This window comes from Rhipicephalus microplus, chromosome 6 (genome assembly GCF_043290135.1).
Source record: "Rhipicephalus microplus isolate Deutch F79 chromosome 6, USDA_Rmic, whole genome shotgun sequence".
NCBI lineage: Eukaryota > Metazoa > Arthropoda > Arachnida > Ixodida > Ixodidae > Rhipicephalus > Rhipicephalus microplus.
In genome coordinates this window covers 102,997,755-103,021,581 of record NC_134705.1, presented here as the reverse complement: position 1 = coordinate 103,021,581, position 23,827 = coordinate 102,997,755, and the positions used below count along the sequence as shown (strand labels likewise).

Below are 23,827 nucleotides of genomic sequence, written 5' to 3'. Positions count from 1 at the left end.
TCAGTTGTGCTTGCCTTTGCGACATGGTGCTCTACTGGCGTAAGCAGCGTCCCGAAGAGAGCTCCAGGGGCTGGCTTTCTCTCAATTCCACGAGACTTGAGATAGATCGGAAATGCCTTTGCAGCTCCTTCGATAAAAGATCAGGCCACACACACTCAGTTGGTTTCCACCTCGCACAGAAAGCAATGAAATTGGCGCTCAATTTAAACGAGTCAGCCGACATAGCTACGCGAGGTCTAGTACACCAAGCAGCTATCGCAGGGCGTGCCACTGTTGTTTCCAAGAAACGAGACTCTTTCAGCTCGTAATATGAACTGACAGAACATTTTTACCTGGCGCAATAAAAATACTCTTCAACACACAGAACCTAAGCAAAACTCTGACTCTGACACTCAGGCTCCTTTAAATAGGGTTGCACCATAATTCCGCACTTTTGGAAAAGATATATCTCAAAATACATTCTAGTAGTGCAAGTTCTATTTGACTTGATGTAGCTAAATTGGCACACATGTTCTGGCTGTGCCCCCGATTACGTTCTGGTAAAGTCAGTACATAGTTGAAACGGGCAAATAAGTCGATGCTATCACACCTCAATCAAGTCTTGCTCGATCAAGAGCTAGAAATGTTGTATATAATACAATTACAGCACTCTGGTACTTCTGCAGGTGGTGGTAGGAAAGTGTACCCGCGAACAGTGCAAGGTACAGCATTACTGGCTGTCTGTTTTGCGACATTTTACGGCGGAAATGGCGTGCAGTAAAAAATGGATACACACTCGGCTTTGTATTCTTTTGGGTCGCACCTCAAAGGTAGTGCACCTATTGCCAGGGCATCAGCCACTTCGGTTTTGTTGCCCTTTCGAAATTTTCATGTGTACTGGTTTGCTGCCAGTATTAACAACAATTCATGCCTTCTAGGTTTCGCTAAGTAGGGGTCAATTTTTCGTAGCAAAAAATACAAAAACGTAGCTGATGCTCAGGGTAGAGTAAAACTGATTAGCAGAGAAACTTGTGTAATTTTACAAGCCGAAAAATGAGCACGAGCGCTTCCCTTTCATCTTGAGCATCATTTCACTCTGCTGGTGTCAGATTTCGTAAGGCAAAAACAATTTGCCGTTCTTGCCGTCAGGCATTTCATGAGTAATAACAGCTTTATATGGCACGCCGGGCCACTGCACTGAAGCACAAGTTGCTTCGAAACGTGAAAGTATGTAATTGTTCGACAGCTCATAAGTAGTAGCTTAGTTGGTTGAAAAGACCATACTCCAGACTAGAACCATGTCTGCTCTTTTTTAGCATCTGCAGCAACAGTTTTGCTACCATTGCTAGAATCTTACTGCACTTTCCATGAAAACTGAGCAAGCGTAATTATGCTCTGAGTTCAGTCACGTTTCTGGTTGTGGAACATTTTTTGTGGCCTTAATCTTCTTAGTAGAATACATGCTTTCTAAGCTGAGCTAATGGTCTAGATAGCACAGAGAGCGTAATGAATCAATTTTCCTTTCTCTGTTTTCTAAGTCATTACACTCTCGCTTAAGCATATTAAGAAAATTTTTAATGTTTTAGAACACTTATTCACATCTTTGCACGCAATTAAAACGCTGTTCATGCTGCAGCGCACGTTATTTTTTCCTACTGTGAGCACCGCATTCGCCGTGTTTGAAAATGTTCACTTCTCCATATTCACCTTAGTTTTTTTTACATTATAAACATTACTGTGCGCATCTTCTTCATTTGAAAAAATCAGTCTGGCGGGTTCGCTGAATTACCAGCGTCGAGACCACGACATCGCTACTGCCTTGCAATGTGGTAAAGGCTGCTGTCGATCGTCAAGTTGTCTCTCACCTTGAGATCTTCATAAGCTTCGTTTCGGTCACTTGTTGATAAGCTTGTCTGCTGTCATGGCCAACAAAACACTGCCTGGACCATCTGGTAGCCCCTACTAACCACTCCTCCCCACCTGGATTGTTACCGCCGCCAGGGGCTTCTATTTATTGTCACCCCTCTACCACGCGACGATATCAAAGTATGGCTAAAGGAGCATGACTGGTCGAGTGTGTTTCACCAAAAGTACGCACCACAGATAATTCCCTACTTCGCCTTCTACCTATCAGACGTTCGAAAACTGTGGTGTGTGGCAAAGCCTTCGAACAGTGGGTCGTCCTCTCACGCGCCTTCTAGTGGGTCGCCCTTTTCGCAAAAAGAAGAGCAGCTCGTGCAGAGAGTCGGTCCCCGCATTGACTGTCGCTGTCGTAAATCATCGCCGAGTGTCCGGCAATAAACTTCTTAACAATTTGGTGGAGAGTGCTGTGCCGTTGAAAAACCTTCGGTCCGCATTCGATGCCTTTGGATATTCGATCTCGTACCCTGCCTACTACCATGCATCAAGACGCCGTTCAGCAAACACTTCTTCTTACGCCGACGCCATGTCCTAGTGTCCCCCGCATCTGCGACCCTCCTGTCTTCCCCGGTGCAGATGGCAACGATGTCGAGGACTGGCTCGCTATGTACGAACGCGTGAGCGTCCCCAATCATTAGGACGAGGCAGGTAAACTCGGCAACCTGTTATTCTACCTCACGGGTGTGGCTGGCATGTGGTACAACAAGCGCGCATCTAATTTCCTGACTTGGTCCGCTTGTAAAACCGCTGTCGTCGACGTGTGCGGCCGCCCTGCCATTCGTAATCTGCAAGCCGAACAGCGTCCACGTGAACGAGCACAGCAGACCAGCGAGTCTTTTACAACTTGCATCGAGGACATTCTTGACTTGTGCAAGAAAGTCGACCTGAACATGTCAGAGGCTGACAAAATCACGCATGTTCTAAGAGGCATCACCGACAATGCCTTCACCATGGTCTTGGCAAAGCACACCCGCACACTGGCAGAAGTCATTACATTATGCCAAAGGTGCGAGGAGCTGTGATGGCAGCGCTTGATGACCCGTCGACCGCCACCACGTGATGCTGATCTCTCGACCTTGTCTGCAGTTCCTGACCACACAACTTTTTTCGCCGAAATCAAGTCATTCGTGCGTGAAGAAGCTGCCCACCAGGTCTCTTTACTGGCTTTCGCTTTCACGCAACATACTAAACAGTCATCAAGTACACTTCTACCTCCGCTCTGCCGAACAATTCAGCAGGAAATCGCGGAAGTCATTCCTGAATACCACCAGCCGCCTCCTGTGTCTGCGCCACTCAGCTACGCCCAAGTGTCACCAGGCCGCTCCACCGATTTCTGTGGCTGTCCTCGTAAGTTACACCGTCACCATCGCGACGCCCCAGGTCTTCGGAGAAACTGTATCGCCTACGTACACTGACGTCACCCACGTGCCCCGAGTGCCACCCACCATGCAAATATATCAGCAGCCGGCTCATCCATCGCGTTCTGTGACATGGATGGGACGCACGAACCGATGGCGCACTGCTGACAATCGCCCCATGTGCTTTGCTTGTAGTTGCGTCGGTCACGTAGCACGCTATATCAATCGTGTGCAGCAAGCTCAGGTCGCCTCCAACTTCTCCAGCCAATCAAGCCACTCTTATGACCAACCGCCGCCTAAGTCACCGTCGTTTCACCCCGCTCTGTCTACCCGCCGTTCACCATCTCCGCGACGTCACTCACTGTCGCCGATGCGGCCACGTCACTCGAGGGCGACCAATAAAACTAGTCGTCGCAGTCGACGAGAAAAGGGCTGCGACGCTGTCGAAATGCGGAAGTCCTCAGAAAAGCTCGTCGAACGCGATCAACGTGATTGTGTATGGTGTTCGTGCATCTGTCCTTGTAAATACCGGAGCCATCGTATTCGTCATGGACGCAAAACTTAGCCGAATACTGCGCAAATTGACCACGCCACTTCCCGGGCTCTCCCTCCGTACAGCCACCGCCTAAGGCATTCACCCTACAGGGATGTGCACAGCCCGCCTTATGATTCAGGACGTGATGTGTGCGGTCGAATGCATCATAATTCCTTCATGCTCTCACGACGTCACCCTAGGATGGGATTTCCTCTCCCTGCCTGACGCCGTCATTCATTGCGCACCAGCAGTAACGGAACTCACACAATTCTCTTCTTTGACACCGGCCGACAGTCCATCTGCTGCAAGCAAGTTACTCGTCAGAGACGACACCCAAGTTCCTGCAAAATCGTCCGCGGTTGTGCCGGTCTACTGCGCAAGCCTTTATTACACCGCTGCACTCATCTCGCAATCTCAACGTGTTCTCATGAAAAAAGACTTGCTGTTTCCTGTCGCGACTGTGCAACTCACTCACGGCAACACCACTATTTTTGTTGTGAACTCATCCCCGCACAGCGCTACATTGGTGCGAGGGAAATGTCTCGGCAGCGTAGAACCCATCGAAGACGCACAAGTTAAGGATCAGCCCGATGACATGCACTGCTCAAGTTTCAGTTCGCTTAGTGCTGTTTGGACATCTGCTTCATCATCCCATGATTTATTCGGTCCCTCCATTCCCGACAACCTTACGCTGGGCCAGCGTTCCAAGCTTCTGGGCTTGCTGAAAGAATTCCGCTCTTTTTTCTATGTCGCTCAACCTTCTCTCGGCCGCTCTTAGACCGTTACGCATCGCATCGACACAGCGCACAGCCACACTGCAGCAACGTCCACATCGCGTATCTCCCACAGAACACTGTGTAATCAACGAGCTAGTCGATGACATGCGTTGACGCGATATTAGTCAACCCTCTTGCAGCCCCTGGACGTCTCTTGTCGTTCTCGTCACAAAGAAAGACGCTTCTGTGCGGTTCTGTGTGGACTACCGGCGCCTCAACAAGATTATTCGTAAGGACTTGTACCCACTACCACGGGTAGATGATGCGTATGACAGCCTGTAAGAAGCAGATTTTTTTTCATCCCGTGATTTGCGCTCAGTGTACTGGAAAGTTTCTATGGCTGAGGACACTCCACTGAAGACCCTTTCTGTCACCCCCGATCACTTGTACGAATTCAACGTCATGCCGTGTGGACTGTGCAATGAACTCGCCACCTTTTAGCACATGAGAGAAACTGTTCTGCGTGACCTCAAATGGTACACGTGCCTGTGCGCCCTCGATGACGGCGTTGTTTTCGCTCCAGAATTCTTGACGAATGGTCAACGCCTTCGCTATGTTTTAACGCGTCTGAGTGACGCCAGTCTGCAACACAATCTAAGGAAGTGCCAATTTTCAGGTCAGCAGCTGACAATACTCGGCTGCGTCGTGTCCAAGGACGGAATTCTCCTTGATCCAGCCAAGCTTCGGACCGCGACCGAGTTCCCCAAGCCAACATCCGTCAAAGAACTGTGCAGTTTCGTAGGACTCTGTTCCTACTTTCGGCACTTCATTCGAAACTTCGCGACTATCATATCACCGCTGACGAAGCTCCTTGGAAGTAATGGGCCTCACTTATTGTGATCATCACAGTGCGACGACGTTTTCACAACACTCCGTCGTTTGTTAACGTAGCCTCCCATACTCAGCCACTACGACCCTTAGGCCTCTACAGAGGTACACACAGATGCCAGTGGTGTCGGCCTCAGCGCTTTCCTTGTGCAGCGCCAACCTTGGCTCCCCGAATATGTAAAGGCGTATGCAAGCCGTACGCTTACTAAAGCCGAGACTAATTACACCATCACCGAGAAAGAATGTCTGGCGATTGTGTGGCCCCTACAAAGTTCCAGCCTTATTTGTATGGTCGCCATTTGGTGTCGTCACCGACCATTCCGCACTATGCTAATTATCGTCATTGAAAGATCCCTCAGGTGGTCTCGCACGGTGGGCACTCCGCCTGCAAGACTACGACATCCGCGTGCTGTACCGCAATGGAAGGCAACATGCTGACGCCGACACCCTGCCGCGCTCTCCCTTGTCTGACGATAATGCCCACAACTCGGCGTCTCACTTTGCAATTTTTTTGATTAGCATTCATATCATTGCTAATGAACAGTAACAAGAATGAATGAATTGCCTCACTGATAGTCTTGCTGACTGATTTATCCACTCGCCGTTGCGGCGATTGGGTTATCCACTCCATCCACTCGCGCGTTGCGTCGTAAAGCCCAACATTTCGCCGTTCCCGACGACCTGCTCCACAGGCGCTATTACTACAGTGACGGCCACCAGTGGCTACTAGTCATAACTCGCAGTCTGCACTCTGACATATGTGAATTCTTTCATTCTGATCCGCAATGTGCGCACTCTGGGGTATCGAAGACTTACCACCGCATTCGCCAACGGTACTTTTGGCGCGGCATGTACCGCTACGTGCAGAAATTTGTCGCTCCTGCATAGAATGTCAGCGCTCCAAAGCTTCAACGCACCTGTCGCCGGTAGGTCTGCAACCTCTACCTTGCCCTGCCAGGCCCTTTGGGTGCGTTGGCATCGATTTGTATGGGCCACTTCCACTGACGTCGGCTGGCAATCACTGGGCCATTGTTACTGTGAACCACCTCACGCGATACGCCGAAACGGCCACTCTCCCCATGACTTCAGCGAGCGATGTGGCCCCCTTTCTGCTCCAACGATTAATTCTGTGACGCGGGCCACCACAGGAACTGCTCAGTGACCAAGGCCGCGTCTTCCTGTCTGAAGTCGTTGAAGCCATTCTCAAAGAGTGCAACGTTGTTCAGCGCAAAACTGCTGCTTACCACCCGCAGACGAATGGCCCGACCGAACGCTTCAACCGTACGCTCGGCAACACGCTCTCCAAGTACGTCGCCGCCGATCACACAAATTGGGATTCCATTCTACCCTTCGTCACCTACGCATATATTACCGCTCCTCAGAGCAATACTGGCTTTTTACCTTTCTTTTTATATATGGAAGGCACCCGTCACACACCATCACCCCGATACTTCCGTACAAGCCAGATCCGTCCGAGTGGGCACCTATTTCTGCTACAACCCATCTTGCTGAAGAGTGTCGAGAGCTTGCAAAAACCTTTACTGCGCATAATCAAGAGCGGCGAAAAAGAATTCGTGCTGACGCCAGCACTACTGCGCCCACGTTTCTCCCTGGAGCGCTCATCTGGCTCTCGATCCCTACGACTGCAACTGGCGTATCTTCAAAACTATTGCCAAAATAACAAGGCCCCTAACATTTCGTCAAACGCACTTCCCCTGTCAACTACTTGATTGAACCCATCGAACCATCTTCGGACATTCACCGCCGAGGACGTGACATTGTTAACGTGAAGCGCCTCAAGGCCTACCATGACCCGCTCATTGTAACCAGCTTTTAGGTCGCCAGGCGGCTACCTTTTCGTACACGGGGTAGTTGTGACAAAGCCTTCGAACAGTGGGCTGTCCTCTCCAGCGCCTTCTAGTGGGTCGCCCTTTGCATAAGAAGAGGAGCTCGTGCAGATAGTCGGTCCTCGCATCGACTGTCACTGTTGTGAATCATCGCCGAGTGTGCGCCAATAAACGTCTTAACAAGTGTTTTAACCACGAGAGCAGCTTTCTTGGGTGGTGTGTCTTTGCTCAACAAATAATGAGAATTTTCAAACGCCAAGCGTCCCCACTGAAATCTCGAAGACGAAGCTCGGCGTTCGCGTACAGCACCCTCGTGAGACCTACGCCTCACACATGGAAGACGTCTTTTCCCTTAGCCGCCACGTGGACTCGGCTATGTCCGAAGCCAACCGCGTTCGACCCATCCTCAAATGAATTGACCACGTCGTGTTGAACGCTATGGCCAACCAAAACCCTAGCTTCGTTGAGAATGTCATCACGGCCCGCCAAAATCACGATGAATTGCAGGCCATCCGGCTGCACCAAGACGTCTGTGACACCTAGCCTTCGTCAGACACGTGTTTACGTACTGATTTTCGATTCGTGAAGAGCTCACGTGCAAGGGCTGTTATTTCCGCCTGCCCCTCAGCCTTACTGCTCGTATGCTAGTCTACGCCACAAAAAAGAGCTCTCTTTCACAGCTTGCCCTCTCACACCTGGATATCCCCCACCGCCGCTAACTCCACGCGTGACGCATGTCCAAATCCATGCAACGCGCATTGGTCTAGTCTGTGCATTCTGTTCTTCCTCAAATCAACTTAGCGACGTGTGTACTAGGATCGCCTGTCTCATCTCTTCTAGCACTCTAGCCCCTTGGCGCTCATCTTGCCCTGTGTGTTTTTACTGAAGCATCCGAAGACACATCTCACAATGTCACAATAGCCAGCAGGACGAACGCCGAGGCTACGACTTTTATGTATGGATTTCATCTCTTGGTCAGTACCAGTAGCGCCGCATCTCACCACGTTTGCTTTACTCATATTCGCCACCCGACGCACCTCGGACCAATCGCTCAGGACCCCCGCTCCCCTTCTTCTCTTCGACGCCCAACATCGCTTTTACGACCAGTCACCTCTGGCCCGTTTCATCAAGGCTTTGGTGTGGTAAGGTACGCCCATAAGCGTTTACAGAACAATCTGGGGTGCCTTTCAAGATGAGATGTTGGCAGGGGGAATCAAGCCCTGTACCTCTAGAATCGGAAGCAGCCATTGTAACCAAGTTACCAGCACTGCAGACTTCTCGGTCGTTCTTGTATATCCAAAGGTAACATCAAAATAATTTAACGGTAGCAATAAAACAACACGGCCATATACGGTCGACAGGATGTTGACCACTTTGGAATCCTTGAAAAGCCTCCGACTAGGGTAGGTCAAAGGAATTTAGCAGAACGCAGTAGAATGATCAAATGAAGTACTCTTTCTCAAACAGAGTCCTCTACTGAAAAAGATCAGTGACGATACAACTCATGAAATATACAAACCTTTGTTTAGGCCTGAGTACTAAGCGTGTATCAGCGTTTCCTAAGTTACCGTACAGGGCCCAGAGTATCACTTCTAGATACCATTCAAATATTGTCCGCCGCTGGTCTTTAGTGTCATACTCTTGATTATAAGTCTCGTACATGTTCATACTTTTTCTTTAGCGAATTTCTGGGTTTTTCGCTTATGTGCTTTTAACTCATTTTGTCTAAGCTCGGCAAATTGAAAGTGGGGTATATATATATTATGACTTTACTGGAGGTAGTGCGACAGTACTCGTTGGTCGAATCCGTATTTTGTTACAGCAGTTAAACTTAGCCAGTGCTATACAGCAGCTTGTACACTTCAAGTTCAATATTATAGGGCTCTGACGTGAAATTAGCATCGGGCTGCGTGTGGAGCGAAAAAAATGTTACAAGAACAGCCTCGAAAATGCTGCCCGACATTCGCAAAAACACACTCACTAATATAGGAGTAATTCCACTTTCTTGGCAGAACCTTTACTCAAAAAATTCTACACAAATACGGTGAGAACAAATAATCAGTCCAGTCATTTTAAATATTTACAGTTATAAACTGTTTACCAGTGTCTCCAAGGATGTCCAAGGGCAGCTGAGCGCATATTTGCCACTGCGCGATTGACTCTACATTTTCATTATCACTATGCATGTTTCACTTCCAAAGAACGTGATAGATTTCTCGACATACATGCTAATGGTTATTGCGAGGATCCCCAAAATAGCTATATTTCTTGAAAAATTCAAAATGGGTGAAACATGGAAGCTCTATGAATGACAAGCGAGTTTTGTAAGAGATTCAATAAAAAGAGGAGCTCTAATCCGCTTATTATAAGGAAAATCGGCAACTGTTTCTCACGTTTTGACTACGTCTGCTATACGTAGGAGGTAGACATAATACAGAAAAAGAGATGACTTCTGTTTCTGTATTAGAATACAATACTTGCCCATTGTGGAATATCCCCGGTAGGCCCAGGATTCCCGGACCACCCAGGCTAGAAAGAAAATAACCTGACAATTACACCAAGGCAGAACAAGACAAAAAAAGACAACTGCTTAGCACAAAAATAGAGACAATCAACAAAAGACACATTACACGAGCAGTGTACAGCTATCTCAGCTATGAAAATGGTTTGCTATTGAAGAGAAAACTATGCTATCTATTTCAACCGTACTTATTGATTATGTTTTGTAGAAGTAAAATAATTGTCAGAGCCACATCAGAAAGTGTGGCACTGAGCTTTTTGTAACGTAATACGGCAAATGGAATAAAAAACGAACGCAATATACTATTTTCAAGTATTGAGTGATTTAACAGAATACAACTCAAGTAGGAGTAACTGTGTAGGTAACGGCAGAAAACATTAGTACCTCCAACTCTACACGCGGCGTATGCGCAAGTTGCTTTCATGAAACCCTTAAAACCCTCAATGGTTCAGTTTGTGCATCCTGTTCTTGCTCAAACCAACTTAGCGACATTGGCCCGAAGTTCACGTGTCCCATCTTTTCTGGCATCCTGCACCTCTTGGCGCTGAACTCGCCCATTGTGCAATTGTTGTGGATTTTGAGGGCACACCTCACAGTTTTGTCGCAAATGCTAGCAGGACAAACGTTGAGGTTACAACTTTTATGAAAGAAATATGACGTTATTATCTGTTCAATATCAGCTAAGACGCTTGTCACACCATCATCTCCTGGCCTGTACAACAGAGCCTTTTTTTGCCACGAACGGTGCGGCTATGACTTTAATAAAAGAATTAAACGTCAACTTCTGGTCAGTACTAGGAGAGACAGTTTTTACCACGTTCTCCCGTCTTCGTCACGTGATGCACCTCAAACCTACTGCTCAGGATTACCTCACTTCCTTTTTCCTCTTATACGCTCAACATCACCTCTATGCCCAGTCAGCACTGGCCCTGACTACCGATTCACAAAAAAAAAGCTTTTGCAGATTTTGAACAAAAACTGCATCACCCGGACATACACTAACGTGTCCAGAGGACCGGGCTAAATTGTTAGTATATGCTGAAGGGGTGCCTAATCAAGCATTGGTGGACACTGAGGCTACTACTTCTGCTGTTCATGCAAATCGGGGTGGTCCCCTGCGTAAGGTTACTACACCTTATAATGGCCTTGTCTTACTTTGTTCAAATAATATAACAATAGAGCTATCAGCAAAGTGCACTATAAAGTTAGCAATGATGAGATCCACCACCGTATTAAGATTGTAGTGTTCACTTTCTGTGCATATATGCTTATCTTGGCATGAAACTTTTTCAGATGATGCCGCTTTCATCTCTTGTCAACAACACTCCGTACATATCCAAGAGACTGGCTTTACTGATCCGGAATATTCGTCACGCCACCACCTATGAAATATCAATCATTTCGTAGTGCCACTAGGTCAGGAGCAAGTTCATACGGGTGCCTCAAACTTCAGTGACCATGTTGATGTTTCAGTCGCTGTATCAGCCCGTTGTATACCTCAAGGCATTGAAGTAGCCACGGGGCTTGTTTGTTTCACCAACAGCAGCGCCTTTCTTCTATGCAGTGTCACAAATGAGTCCATACTCCTTCTGAAGACGCTGTTGTTGTTTGCGGCATTGACGCATAAGCTGTCTCTTTGATGACTGCGAATGAAAATGCGGTGGAACCACACACACCTACAGATGCTACTTCTGCTAGAGCTATAGCCAATTCAATCATCAATGACCAAACTGCACCCCTAACACAAGAACTGCTTGCATTGTTCCCCGAGCATGAATATTCCTTCGACGTTCAATGTACTGTTTTACGACAGGCTTCAGTGACAGCTCATCACATACACACTTACGGAGCTTCTGTTGCCCGCTGCCGACATTATCGGAGATTTCCTACCGAGCATAAATTAATCGACAATCTCGTGACAAACATGGTAAGCCCAAATGTCAGCAGGCCTTCCACTAGCCCTTGGTTGTCACCTGTTGTTATTGTACGCAAGAAATACGGTCCAGTGGAATTCTGCGTCGAATACCGTGCGCTGAATGACATGAAACGAGAAGACGTATATTCGTTGCCTCGCAATATTGATGCTTTAGATTCATTGCAACAAACAAATCATTCTTCCAGCCTTGACTTACGCTGGGGTTAATGGTGAATTACATGCATGAAGATGACAAGAGAACAAAACAAAATGTGCCACACCCAACGAATATTATCAATTTATTGTTATGCCATTTGGCCTTTGCAACGCACCAGAAGTCAGAGTGAATGATGGACACGGTATATAGGGGCCTCAAGTGAAAAAATTCTGTCTTAACTTGACGACATTGTCATATCTTCTTCAACATTGGAGCAACACTTACAACGCCTGGACGAAGTCGTGGCTGCTGATTCCAAGCTGACTACCAAGAAGTGCCATTTCGCAACCAAAACTATTTTAGTGCTTGAACATCTCGTCAACAGAGATCGCACTCGGCCTGATCACGACAAGATTAGTGCCGTTCTTCACTTTTCGACGCATCAGCGCTCCAAGAAGCTCCATAGCTTTCTCAGTTTCGTTTCTTATTTTTGGAGCTTTATATGCAACTTCACCACCATTTCTACATTACTTCACTAGCTATTTTCTTGGGAAACATCCTACGTTTGGTACGAAGTGTGCCAAATAGTTTTTGACACCTTGATGTATTTTTAACATGACTTTTTTGTAATCTGATGACAAATAAAGCACGTAAAATAGTTTTGCATCACTACCTTTTTTTGATCAATTACTCTTATTGTAGGAATGAATAATGGTGTACCTTGAGAACAAGGTCAATTGTGACTTCAGCGTTACCACAAAGCCGCAGCCTATGATCTCAACGTTTTTGGAAATGCAACATTGTCACATTGACTCACTCGTGTTACTACAAATTTTATCTTCATTTCGTGTGGCTGCTTTCCAGCTGCTTCATGCAATGCAAAAGACACAGGCCTGGCTCTACAAAACACAGAGTAAGCTTCTTGTTTAGGACAACCTGCACTTCATACTTCCTGATAGCGGCTAATATTGGGAAGAAGACCTGCACGTACTTCTCCTGATACGAAGCATCTGTATTATCTATACCTAACTAGAACAATGACTGCCAAGTAAGTTGAATTTTCTCAAGACATGTGCCGTGTATAAAAGCTGTACTTTCGCTCAGCTTCATGCACAATAAGAACTGTTTCTGCGCTTTGATAAAATAGGTTTTCACGACAACCGTGGTAAGTTCCCATATACCATGTGAGAAACACGACTGATACGTCTCGTCAGAGACCACACTCACCACTGCCCTTGTGTCGACTTGTATAGAAACGCTGTTTGCATCTCTGATCATGATAACTATGTAGCCCTTATTCTTGATTTGCCTGATGAATTGTGGCACGCGTGCTTCGTGTGCTCGTCATCCTTGAATGATACCGACATGATATGCGTTCGCTTTTGTAGAGTCTTGCATGGTCACTTATTGTACAAATGACCTACTTCAGAGCACCCGTTCAATTTATTGTTCTTGTATCAACAGTCATAGAGATCATGCGCATTATCTACACGAATACGCTTGCTCTTCTTCTCGTTCTGCTGCACCAATATTTTCTTTTGTGCAGCCGGTTTACTTCGCGATGGAAGGCATTCACAATTGAGTATCCACCTGCAGCTTGCAGTTTTACTGTTTGATTGGCTGCTAGCAGTCACGCCAAGGGACCTTGCAAGCAGTTTGGTAGCTCAAAAATTCTCCTATGAAAAAAGCCCTTTGAATGCCTTCGCTGTGGATTGCTATCACAAGCTTATCGCGTATGCCGTTTTTTAGAAATAAGCCAGAATCATGTTTGTGAACCTAGTACTTTTTTCACTGATACAGTCATCTACACTTTAATGCTGAAGCTTAACCATGCATTTACATCTGCCATTACAGCGATATTTGACGTCGGGGAGCAGTAATGGTTTTTAAGTAGAATCTTGACTTATTCGAAAGTTTTATCCATGCAAGTGATGGTACAACCTAATTCTCCAGTACCTCATACTCCTAAGCCCTGATCATTGTGCAAAGTATTCAGTCTCTTTACCAGAGCTGTCGCATTCACACTGACAAACTGCTCGAAATGATCTGAATAGGAATCTTACGTCTCAACCTCCTCTTTCTCATCCAACCTCGACAGGGCTGTAGCTAAAGCACACGAAAATTGAAGTTATATGAAGGTATTGTATTGTAGCCATCTCTACATTTCAGCACCCGTTGCTGCGTTGCCAAGCCCACGCTACTTGCCACTTTTAAAACACCGTACGCGTCACCTGTAGGCGTCCGCTACGTCAGATTTATGGTTGGTGCACTATCAAGCAGGATCTTTTAACAGCTTGCTCGTTGCAGGAACGTCTCCCATTGGTGTTGCTTCTCAGTGGGTAGTCAACGCACGGCAGGCCCAAGCGAAGAAGTCTCATTCTCGATCATCATTTTAATTACTTGACAGCAGCACACAGGTCCAACACACCATATTATGTTGGCACATCAATACGTTTCAGCTTTATATGCTCCAGCGACAGTGACGTCACGAAGTTCTGGGCAGTAGCGGACGCTGGCCAGTGTTATAGTCATTCTACTAGGCCAGAACAGAAGGCCACAAGGTTCCCAGAATACACTCTTTGAATTATTAGTACGCAGCTGCCACAAGTACCTGCTGCACAGCACCTCAGAGGCCTTGAAAGTCGTCCATGCATACATTTTGTGTGGCGGGCTCACACTAAAGAAGTATGCGCTGGGTACCAAATACCAGAATAGTATTGCACAAAGATGGCCTTTAAAATTAAAAGTAATCAAATTATTTCAATTTAAACAAACCACCAAAAAGTGGTTACAATTAATAGCATTCCTACATTGCTTCGGAAACTTGATGTTGATTTCCGTGCTTCAAGAGAGTCCATGCTATTGTCTCGCCAAGGAACTGAATGCTTTTGTCCCCGGCACTTCTCTGGTGCTAGAGTGATGATGGAAACAGCATGACTCAACTCTCTGAGACACAAGTATATCGATGGCCATCAAAAACAGCAGGTTGATAAAGTCCATCAAACAATAGTTGGTATGTCGCGCACCGATCACCCTGACCAGACATTGTGTCTACAAACGCGTACAAGATTACTTCGCACATTGACGTTATCGAACGTTAATTATGAGATCACTGGGGGCTTAGCCAGCGGGAGTCGCTGAGTGCTTGAATTAGGTACTTGGGGTATTTGCAGTACTGAACGTACATTTAGCACAGATTTTAAAGGTGCAGCAATTGCTGCAAAAGCAAAAAGTTATGCGAATATATTATTGATTGAAATATTTCCAGTAGTCGTTTTCTTTAATATAATTGGTCTCGAAACCCTCAAGTAACGAAACATTTACCGCCTTCTTTTGTAGAAAGAAAGATTAGAACTTGCGATCTGTTCCTGTACTGGGCTCTGAAAGGAAGCACTGTTTTTACGCTCTCTTAGGCGTCCGCTTCATTTCATTCTTGTGGCAGCGCCCACTCAAAAACATGTCTAAAAATTGTATAATTTAAAAGCACACAATTCTAAGCCATTTTTTTTTGTCTAAGGGTCGTGCATCTGGTAACTATTCTGTACCAACTTCAAATGACAGTAATGTATCTGGTCTTAAGAGACCACACTTTCTTTAGTATAAATCACTTGCCTCTGGAAGAACTCGGGGGCGCCCACGCTGCGAAAAGAATGATTGCAATAGCAGATTTATTATACATGCAAAACTCAGTCCTCAAGCAAGTTTTTAACGAATGTAGATAGCAAGACGCTGTGTGATTTAGCGTGAACAATAATCAAGAATTGTCACTATGAACATCTCAGCAATGTGTACCTCTACACTGAACGTGCTAGAATAATTGCAGTTAAAATTAGAAAATACGAACTTTTAAAATTATACTATTAGTGATTGTTTTTTTCGCTTACCTTTCGTTGCATTGTATACACTGAAGTTATTTCGACATTCAGTACAGACACAATATATACAATAAATTTTTGTACGTCTGACCGGCTACCACATTTCCTCTCATCTTGTGCTTTGCCAAGCTGCCAGTGTCCTAGAACTCTGTTGTGTCTCTTTGTCGCCACAGTCTACCATCACGGCTAGCGCAGGGAGCTACCAACAGTGTGGCAGGTACGTGATACACTACATCACGATGTGTGTTCCCGTTTATTCTTCAACGTTTTTGAGGGTTTGCTAGAAGTGACTTTGATGGGTGGCACTAGCATTAATACAATTACTGGTAGAGGTTACGCTGCGACGTCATGAGGGATGTAAAACACTTTTCTGGTCTACTTTTGCTTTGCCGTCGTCGCAACAGCGGGCGCTGCATGGCCATCGAAATGCATCAAATGAATACCTAAATTGCATTCTTACCATCTGATGCTGTTTAGAGCCGTATTCTTGTTTTCATGCTTTTCAGTCATCACCGAGACCAAACGGGTGCCTGCTGATACCTTGCACAAAGGTATATCGGATAGACAAAGTCCTCTAGACGTTCTCGCTCTCATTCGGGTCGACGTGACCCTATGCTCGATCACGAAATTACTGCGCTTGAAAACACCAATGAATCAAATCAGCATGAAGTATGCGTTACTACTTCCGTCAAGAGAATACACTCTTGGGTAAGTCACAGACCCTTCCACTGTCATCTACTGCCTAGCTCTAGTATTTCTTTGTTGGCATGGTGAAGTTTGCGGTCAATAAGTTGGAGGCGCAGTTACAGCCTCATAGCAGCGACGTTATTGAACTTAACAGTTGGTAGTGGTACAGTAGAAATGGGTGGCAGTTCTAACCTGGTAGTCCATCCGACCAAATGTGCTTAAAGACTGAGTTCTCCAATCCATCTGGGACTGCTGCTTTATATTCGAGCTTATATGTGGCCTCTCATAATTTTGACTCGTTTGTCAGGGCCCCACGATGGCCTGGAACTCTTCCGTTAACGACCCCATTAAGGGTGCTGCTCTGGAAGCGGTGGAGCTGCGGTTCTTTTTTATTGCGAGTCAATGCGGGGCGACTGGCAAAAAACATGGCCATGCTGACGTGAAGCATGCCTCAGTCCTAGGAATCCTACAAGAGGTCTCGCTGGTACCCTGTACAGTTCTCAGGTAAGCTTGCTTCAAAATTACATGAGCTTGTCAAGCCTAACCCGGTGTTGGTTTCACACTGTAGCGTCATTGTCATCGCCTTGCACAATTATAATTACTCACCCACCAACATGCCGCGCGTCTTGGTGAAATGATGTGAAAGTGCATGAAGAGTTCACCCACCTGGTGGTGGGTGAAGTTGTGAACGCTGGCAGCCGCGGTGCTCTGTTTCAGCCATCGCAATAAAGTGGCAAGCTTGCCATGGCCACGTCGGCCACTTTTAAAACATCGTTTCATGTCTCTCTGTCACTACGCAATGAATGCCCGGAAGGCGGTGTCAAATATTAATCTTTACAACGAGCTCGCCAATAGAACGATATAACTCTGAAGCGCTGTTGGGAGGAGAAAGTGGTCGCTGCCCTCCATGTGGCGGTATGCTTGTCTAAAGAGACTTAAACATAACCTCAAGTGACTCAGGTGTCTATTGTGTCGCGGACGAGAGGATGTCGCAACAGTAAGCACCTACAGTGTCACCGAGCAACAGGACACTGTGCGCTATCTAGACGGCTCCGCATACACATTCCAGTGTACCTTCCCGATCCTTGAAGTGCAGCTGCAAGTGCTTCATGAAGTAAATGGGTTCTGCTCTTCATGATGAAAAAAAACTTTGACGGCGTTCGATAGGCACAATTACCTAAAAATAATACGAGAAAGGGATACAGGAGGCTTCATTCAGTCTAAAGTTGCGGGCTTCATAAACTGTGCCATTGAACCGAGGAGATACAAGGCCGCCCATACGCTGGGCCCTTGGTCAATTTTGGCGTTTTTGTGGCCTCATTTCTCGTCCTGGTTGCTACGATTAAACAAATTACTGAGGGCCCAAGAGTCACCAAAGTTCACAAAGGATCTCCTTATTTCGAGTTTTCGTGTAGGCCTAGCCCCGTGCAATGCTCCAGCAAAGATGTCGGAGTTGTCAACATCAAGACGTTGGATCCAGAGCATACGCGCGATCAAAGACCACTTCGAGCATTTTTTTGCTTTCTTTGTATCACTATGTATGTTTCTTTTTTCCTAGTGAATCAGCATCTACAGATGTCTACTTACCCATCATGATTACTGTAGATCACGCTTTGGTGGTAGGTGCTTAGACTACTTCATATTCTGTTGCTTGTACTTGTCGTTTATTGTGATGGTTTTCTCGGAAGGGCATGCTCTTCACGCTAATCTTCACCAGAATTGTTAGTACAACGACCTGTGTATCTGAATGAAGGTACGTGTGCTCGCCGTTCTTTATCCTCTACTCGTGGAGACGAGCACTGATCGAGGAAAAAACGCAAGCCAAAAAAGGCAAATATTTATGCAATTCAGGAAATCATTTGCACCAACGGACGTTTGTAATACTGCTTTTACGGCAACACTTCAAAAAGTTTCAGCGGCTGCCTATCTGGCGTAAACTGTGCGCGAATACAACATCACATTATAATTTCAGCTACTCGGTTGGTTTCAGGTCCTTATACCTGTGATGGGCTTCTATACTAAGTAAGCCCATCGCTTGGTGTGTGGCCTGACGACTTTTTGTGACCTTCCATAAAAAAAAACGTTGTTCTCAAACCAAGAATTGCTATAAATTGATAAGCAGAAGAGTGTGCATACTTTGTAAAAGAAAATGCTTTGTTATGTTGCAGTAGTTGACTGCAATGAATATATTGCTACAGCGCATGCTTTGTGGTTTAGGTACTGTTTCTTCCTGCCACATTTTCATAAAAAATCCAGCATTCTTCATAGTATTCTTTGGAACACGTCTAGTGTGACTCTATGGGTTCAAATCTTATTTTATTTTCTCATGTTGTACTGCGTTTCTACGACACTTATAAAAGAATAAGCGATGAAACGAAATACTTGCCCGAAGCGGACCAAAAATGCGACGGTAAGCTTCACGGAACTGGAAATAATACAGTACAACAATGAGGTGTTAAGCATAGGCGAAAGTAAATAATTTCTTCTTCACGTCAAAATATCAGTTTGCCTGTGTGTCTGAAATGTGCCTGAGATTTTCAGAGAATAGAGAAAGAAGTATTCACTAGAGATCGTAAGAATAAGTACTGTAGCCGCAGACATGTTAAGATGAATAAACACATATTTCCGAACTTCCGAACATAGAATAAAAAGTTCGGTAATTACATTTCTCAACACTGCAATTAGGAGGTTGTGATAAAAGGCGGAGTATGAGTCTTTTTGGCAAAAGGTCTTCTCTACTTTCAAATTGTGAAAGTGATCTCCAGTATTATTTGTGTTCCAAGTGAGTTCACCCAACTTTCCGGGAAAAAAACGAAACACGTACGAGTGCAACTGCCATTTTCATCTGGGACGTCCTGAGTTATTCAACCAACATTTCGTGAGTGTGCGGGGTTGCTTGCCACTATGAAAACTGTGGCACTCATAATCTCTTTTGAAGTCAGAAAACAAATAACGCGTTTTTGTACCTTCCGATCGTTTTGTACATAATACCCCAAAACACCCAGTTAACAATAAAAAGAAGAATAATTGTGCCACTAGGAACAGTGCATAAAGCCCAGTTTCATGAAGACAAAACATTTAACCTACACTGCACATCGTAACATGTTGAAACCTTGAGCGAGTCCTTAAAAATTTGGCGGAAACCTTCTACAGTCCAAAGAATGTTCTGTCTGTTGATACGTGGTACACACATCTTCATTTTTGGGTGAATGTGCGGATTGTGGAAGGTTAGAGGAGAGACGTGTGTGTGTGGCAGTCATCCAACTAACTCGACTGCTACAACGAGACATCCGAATCTGACAGAGGCGCATCGCCATGCGTGTCGCTCTGCCATCACATGGTTTCTGAGAGTGAGCATGGCGAGATTGCCAAGTGTGTGAACTAAAGGGCGTCTTCTAACGGCTGGTTCATTTTTAAAGTTTATTTGGGAAAAAGGGTACACCTCGCAGCCGGAAGTTCTTGCGCAGATCAATTTGCAAGTTCTTGGTACAAATAAAGAATTTTTACTCAAACACGTGTGCTGGTTTTCCAAGCCCAGAGCAAGAAAGCCGCTTTCGGAGATCATCTCTAGCTATTTTAAGCTTCTGTAGAATGGCATTGTCGCGTCTTGTATTGGTCGCCCGATGAGAAAATCCTGTTAGTACCGCGTTTCTGAAGCAAGTTGTTCGGTTGAGTAAGGTGGTGTACCCACTCACCGTAAGTCGGGCCTCATGCGCACGGCTAAAGCAAAACAAAAACAATAAATAAAAATGACCTTCTCACCCTAAATCAGATGCAAAATTATTCAAGTTTAGGTAGCAGTAATTTCGTATGTTCAAAGTATTTGCCACATACTTGGAAAAGTGATCGAAAACTGCCTAGTAAAAACGGTTTTTTCAGCAAAAAGCATAGTAGAATGAGTGTCTTTGGAGCAAAAATAATTTATGTTTAAAAAAGAGCTAGAAGCGATAAAAGACAGTAACATTTCGCTGTTTGCAGATTGCACAAAAAATGTGGTATACAGTATTCGTAGCACATGTAACCATCGTGCCTTAGAGCAGGCTGAGTGATGCTGCAGCGCAAGTTCAAGGGGACACTAGTCCAGTCTGATAGCTCTCGCTAACGCCCATCTGGCTAGGCATTGTCAGGAACATGGGTGCAAGCCTCAGGCTAGCAAATCTGGCTTGATGTTAGAAAACTTGAATAAAAAAGCAAGGGCATAGCGAAAGTTCAGTTAATCTCAAATCTTAAAGAAACGTACGCTGGCTGCACTTTCATTGTTTCATTACAAAAAAAATCATTCCATTATTCATATATTTACGACAGAGTTTTACTTTTCTTACTTTCCGCTGGTAGTCTGTTGCCGCGAGCGCTCTAATGCTATTCGTAATCAAAATAAATAATTTTTATATGCAAGAATGGTTTTTTCACTAAACCAGAGATATGACGTTGGCTACTTAAGCAGATCACTTTACAACAATAAACCAGTTCTTACATTGCTACATTGCCTCGTTTCATATACCTTTTCATTCATTCTTCTTTGTGTCATGCAAATTGGCTAAGATATCAATTAATTTCATCTAGGCGAGCTATGAAGTCATGAATGTTTCGGCAAGTTGGTAAGACATAACTGAAAATGCGAACAGCGTCACTTAGTAGTACTTACACCGTAACTTCAAAAGTAAAAAAAATAAACAGGGAAGGAGTCTGACTTTCAATTAGTACATTTTATAACAATTGTTTTGTTTTTGTACTATCGTTTTTTCAGGCAGCGGTTGCGTCTTAGAATGGGAATCCTTTTAATAAAAAAACTATCGTGTGCGCAGGTACTTTTTCGGCAGCAGCCACATTCAAGTTCTCTCTTATTGTTAAGGTCTTTATGTCGGTTGATGATTTCATAGTAAATTTTTATTGTTCGGATGGCAACTTTGAAGTTGTCAACAGTACTCTAGCTTTGTTTGAGGATCATTTTCATCCACTGGCACTTACACACTGGTTACCATCTGGCAATTCGATTTGGTTCTTGGACCTAACATTGGGTTTTCGGAGCAATCATTTGTGCTGGCTGTTCACACCAAGAAGTGAAAATTCACTTTCACCTTTACACTCAGCTCATTCGAATTCGGCGAAGATAGTTATCAACATTGTTTGTTTATGGATCGTAGAAGGTGACTCGGCAAACTGCGGTTTGAAAGGTCGAGCTGCTCTTAGGCGCTGGTTACTCAAGCAACCCCAATTTACCATTGTGGAAAGGTTTTGAACTAATTTTAATATCAAGGGGGGAAATCTCAGCGTTACATTGTGTCAGTATGTAAGAACTGTGTTACAGTCCCTTTTACGTACAACGTTTTGCGTAGGCTATTAGAAATCTAAAAACGCATTGGCATCACTGTTTTCTTTATTACAGCGGAAAAGCTATCAAAGTTTTGGAAGCTGGTGAATGATCCGGCTCGAAATGAAACACGGGACATGCTTTGTTCCTTGTGTCACTGGTGTCATGTGTCTTCTTCCACTACCCTGCGGTAAGACATACATAAGGCAAAAAGAGAAATGTTTGCATGGCCATTTAAAAGAGCCTGATCTTAAGGTGCACGATGTGGTTTAAGGACACCACAGACTTCACTGCCGTGACTGGGGCTGCGTTTCCTATTTGAGCATTTTTGGGTAGTAGACAGGTGCACCTCGCCTGCCACGTTCGAGCAACCTCAGGCCCGCCACATAAGTAAGATTTTTGGTACCTGTGTAAGATCTGCATTACTCAAGCTTCAGCAAAAGGAGGCTTCACATCTCAATCATTTTTAAGATGTGTACTGGCTTCCAGGTGAATCAACATGTGGCAAGTGTTTTGTTGGAATTGTATCGCACTGGTTGTTAACTGCACCCTTCTACGTATGCCCAATTTTTCATCAATATCTTCTATAAAACATTGGTAAATGTCAGTCATCTTCCCTGTTTTTGTTTTTTGCTTCCGTAGTTATGCTGCAACAACAAATAATTTGTGCTGTTCGTATTTTCAGCTGGCTATCAGTATCAACTAGACCGGTAAGGCCATCAATGCTCCTATTACAGTTTATTGCCCGCAATTTTTATTCGAAACATTTAGCAGCCCAGATTCAACCGGTCGCGAACTCCGAATGAACACAATGAGAAAATTGCGGTATGAAATTCACAAATTCACAACTGTCTTTTAGATAAAATACTGATGTCTGGACTCTAACAGGAGTGCTGCGTTAGGTAACACTATAGGTTGTGCTTTAAACTCCAAAGTAGTCGACATTTCTGGTAAGCCTACGACGTACATCTAGCTAGAAAACTTGTAAAAAAATATGGCAACCCACATATTGACGTTTTACTCAAGACAAAGAAAAACATATCTAAAATAGAAAATTACTTGCTGACTTCTGCACATCCAACGAATTCTCAAAGGATGTGGCATCTGGCAATATTAGGTTTTCATAGAGTAATGTGCAAGGTTTTTAATCTAGCTAGAAGTTCACCGGCTTTATTTTGAAAAATTTGAAACTGATATATGTTACCCTGCCAGGCTTTGAATGAAACAGTGCATATATTGCTGCCTGGGAATTCCTTGTTTACGTTTTCATACCCTTTGACATTTATAGGTATAACATTTGGCCAGGCAGAATAAAAAGTTTTCATGTTTTTTTATCTGTCTTCGATAAGAAATGTGTACTAAGCAGATGCAACATCAAAATTCGTTCAGTCAACAAATATAATGGTTTCAGTTGCAATAAAAGACTTGCCTGAGTATAAGCTCGACTGTATCTTCCATGAATCACCGGACGCCCGAGTGGACGCCGACTCTGAAAGTATATTCGTATAAGCACTTAGAATGAAAAATGCATAAATATGTTTGCAGCTAACTACATCAATAAATTAGGAGAAGATGGACAGCACAAACAGGTGCCAAATTACTACTGCCTATCGCTGCAATATTTAAAAGCAAACTCAACACAACTTTAAGTTCCTTTACTAGGAACTTTACTTGTGTGAATTTTGCAAGAAAATGCCTGGGTTTTAATTAAAATAAAAAGAAAGTTTCTTAGCTATTTGCTTCTTAGCTATTGCCACATTTCACGAGTAAACTGATGAAACCTCTTCTGGTATTATTCGTGTCCGGGATATCCTTCTAAGCAGAAGTTATAAATATAGGCATGACTATTTTTAGGTAAATATTTAAATGTTGGATTACTACAGTTTTAGGCCTTTTTTAAAGAAAAACATTTTGTTAAAGGTACAATTGTAATAACAACGTTCTTTTGCCTCAGAAAGGGTGGATGGCATTCTGAAAAGAGTCACAACAGTTTGCATTTTTCAGAAAAATGCGCCTTTTTTTGATAGAAAATATGTTCGCAAAAAAAACTTTTTATAATGTGTGTTCCGCGGTGCAGTCACAGGATCACGCGCATTCGGGGTGATTTTAAAAAACTTT

General features: G+C 44.6%; 1 protein-coding gene across 1 annotated transcript in view; it reads right to left on the bottom strand.

Moving 5' to 3' along the window:
• The window catches only part of LOC142765966 (uncharacterized), a 135,948-nt gene that overhangs the window by 106,827 nt on the left and 5,294 nt on the right, over nucleotides 1–23,827 (bottom strand). Inside the window, exons 2-5 of the mRNA XM_075867774.1 lie at nucleotides 23,139–23,198; nucleotides 18,785–18,823; nucleotides 15,449–15,475; nucleotides 9,725–9,772 (exon numbers count right to left, since the gene is read on the bottom strand). Coding sequence (XP_075723889.1) covers nucleotides 9,725–9,772; nucleotides 15,449–15,475; nucleotides 18,785–18,823; nucleotides 23,139–23,198 — 174 coding nt within the window. The remainder of the gene's footprint in view (nucleotides 1–9,724; nucleotides 9,773–15,448; nucleotides 15,476–18,784; nucleotides 18,824–23,138; nucleotides 23,199–23,827) is intronic.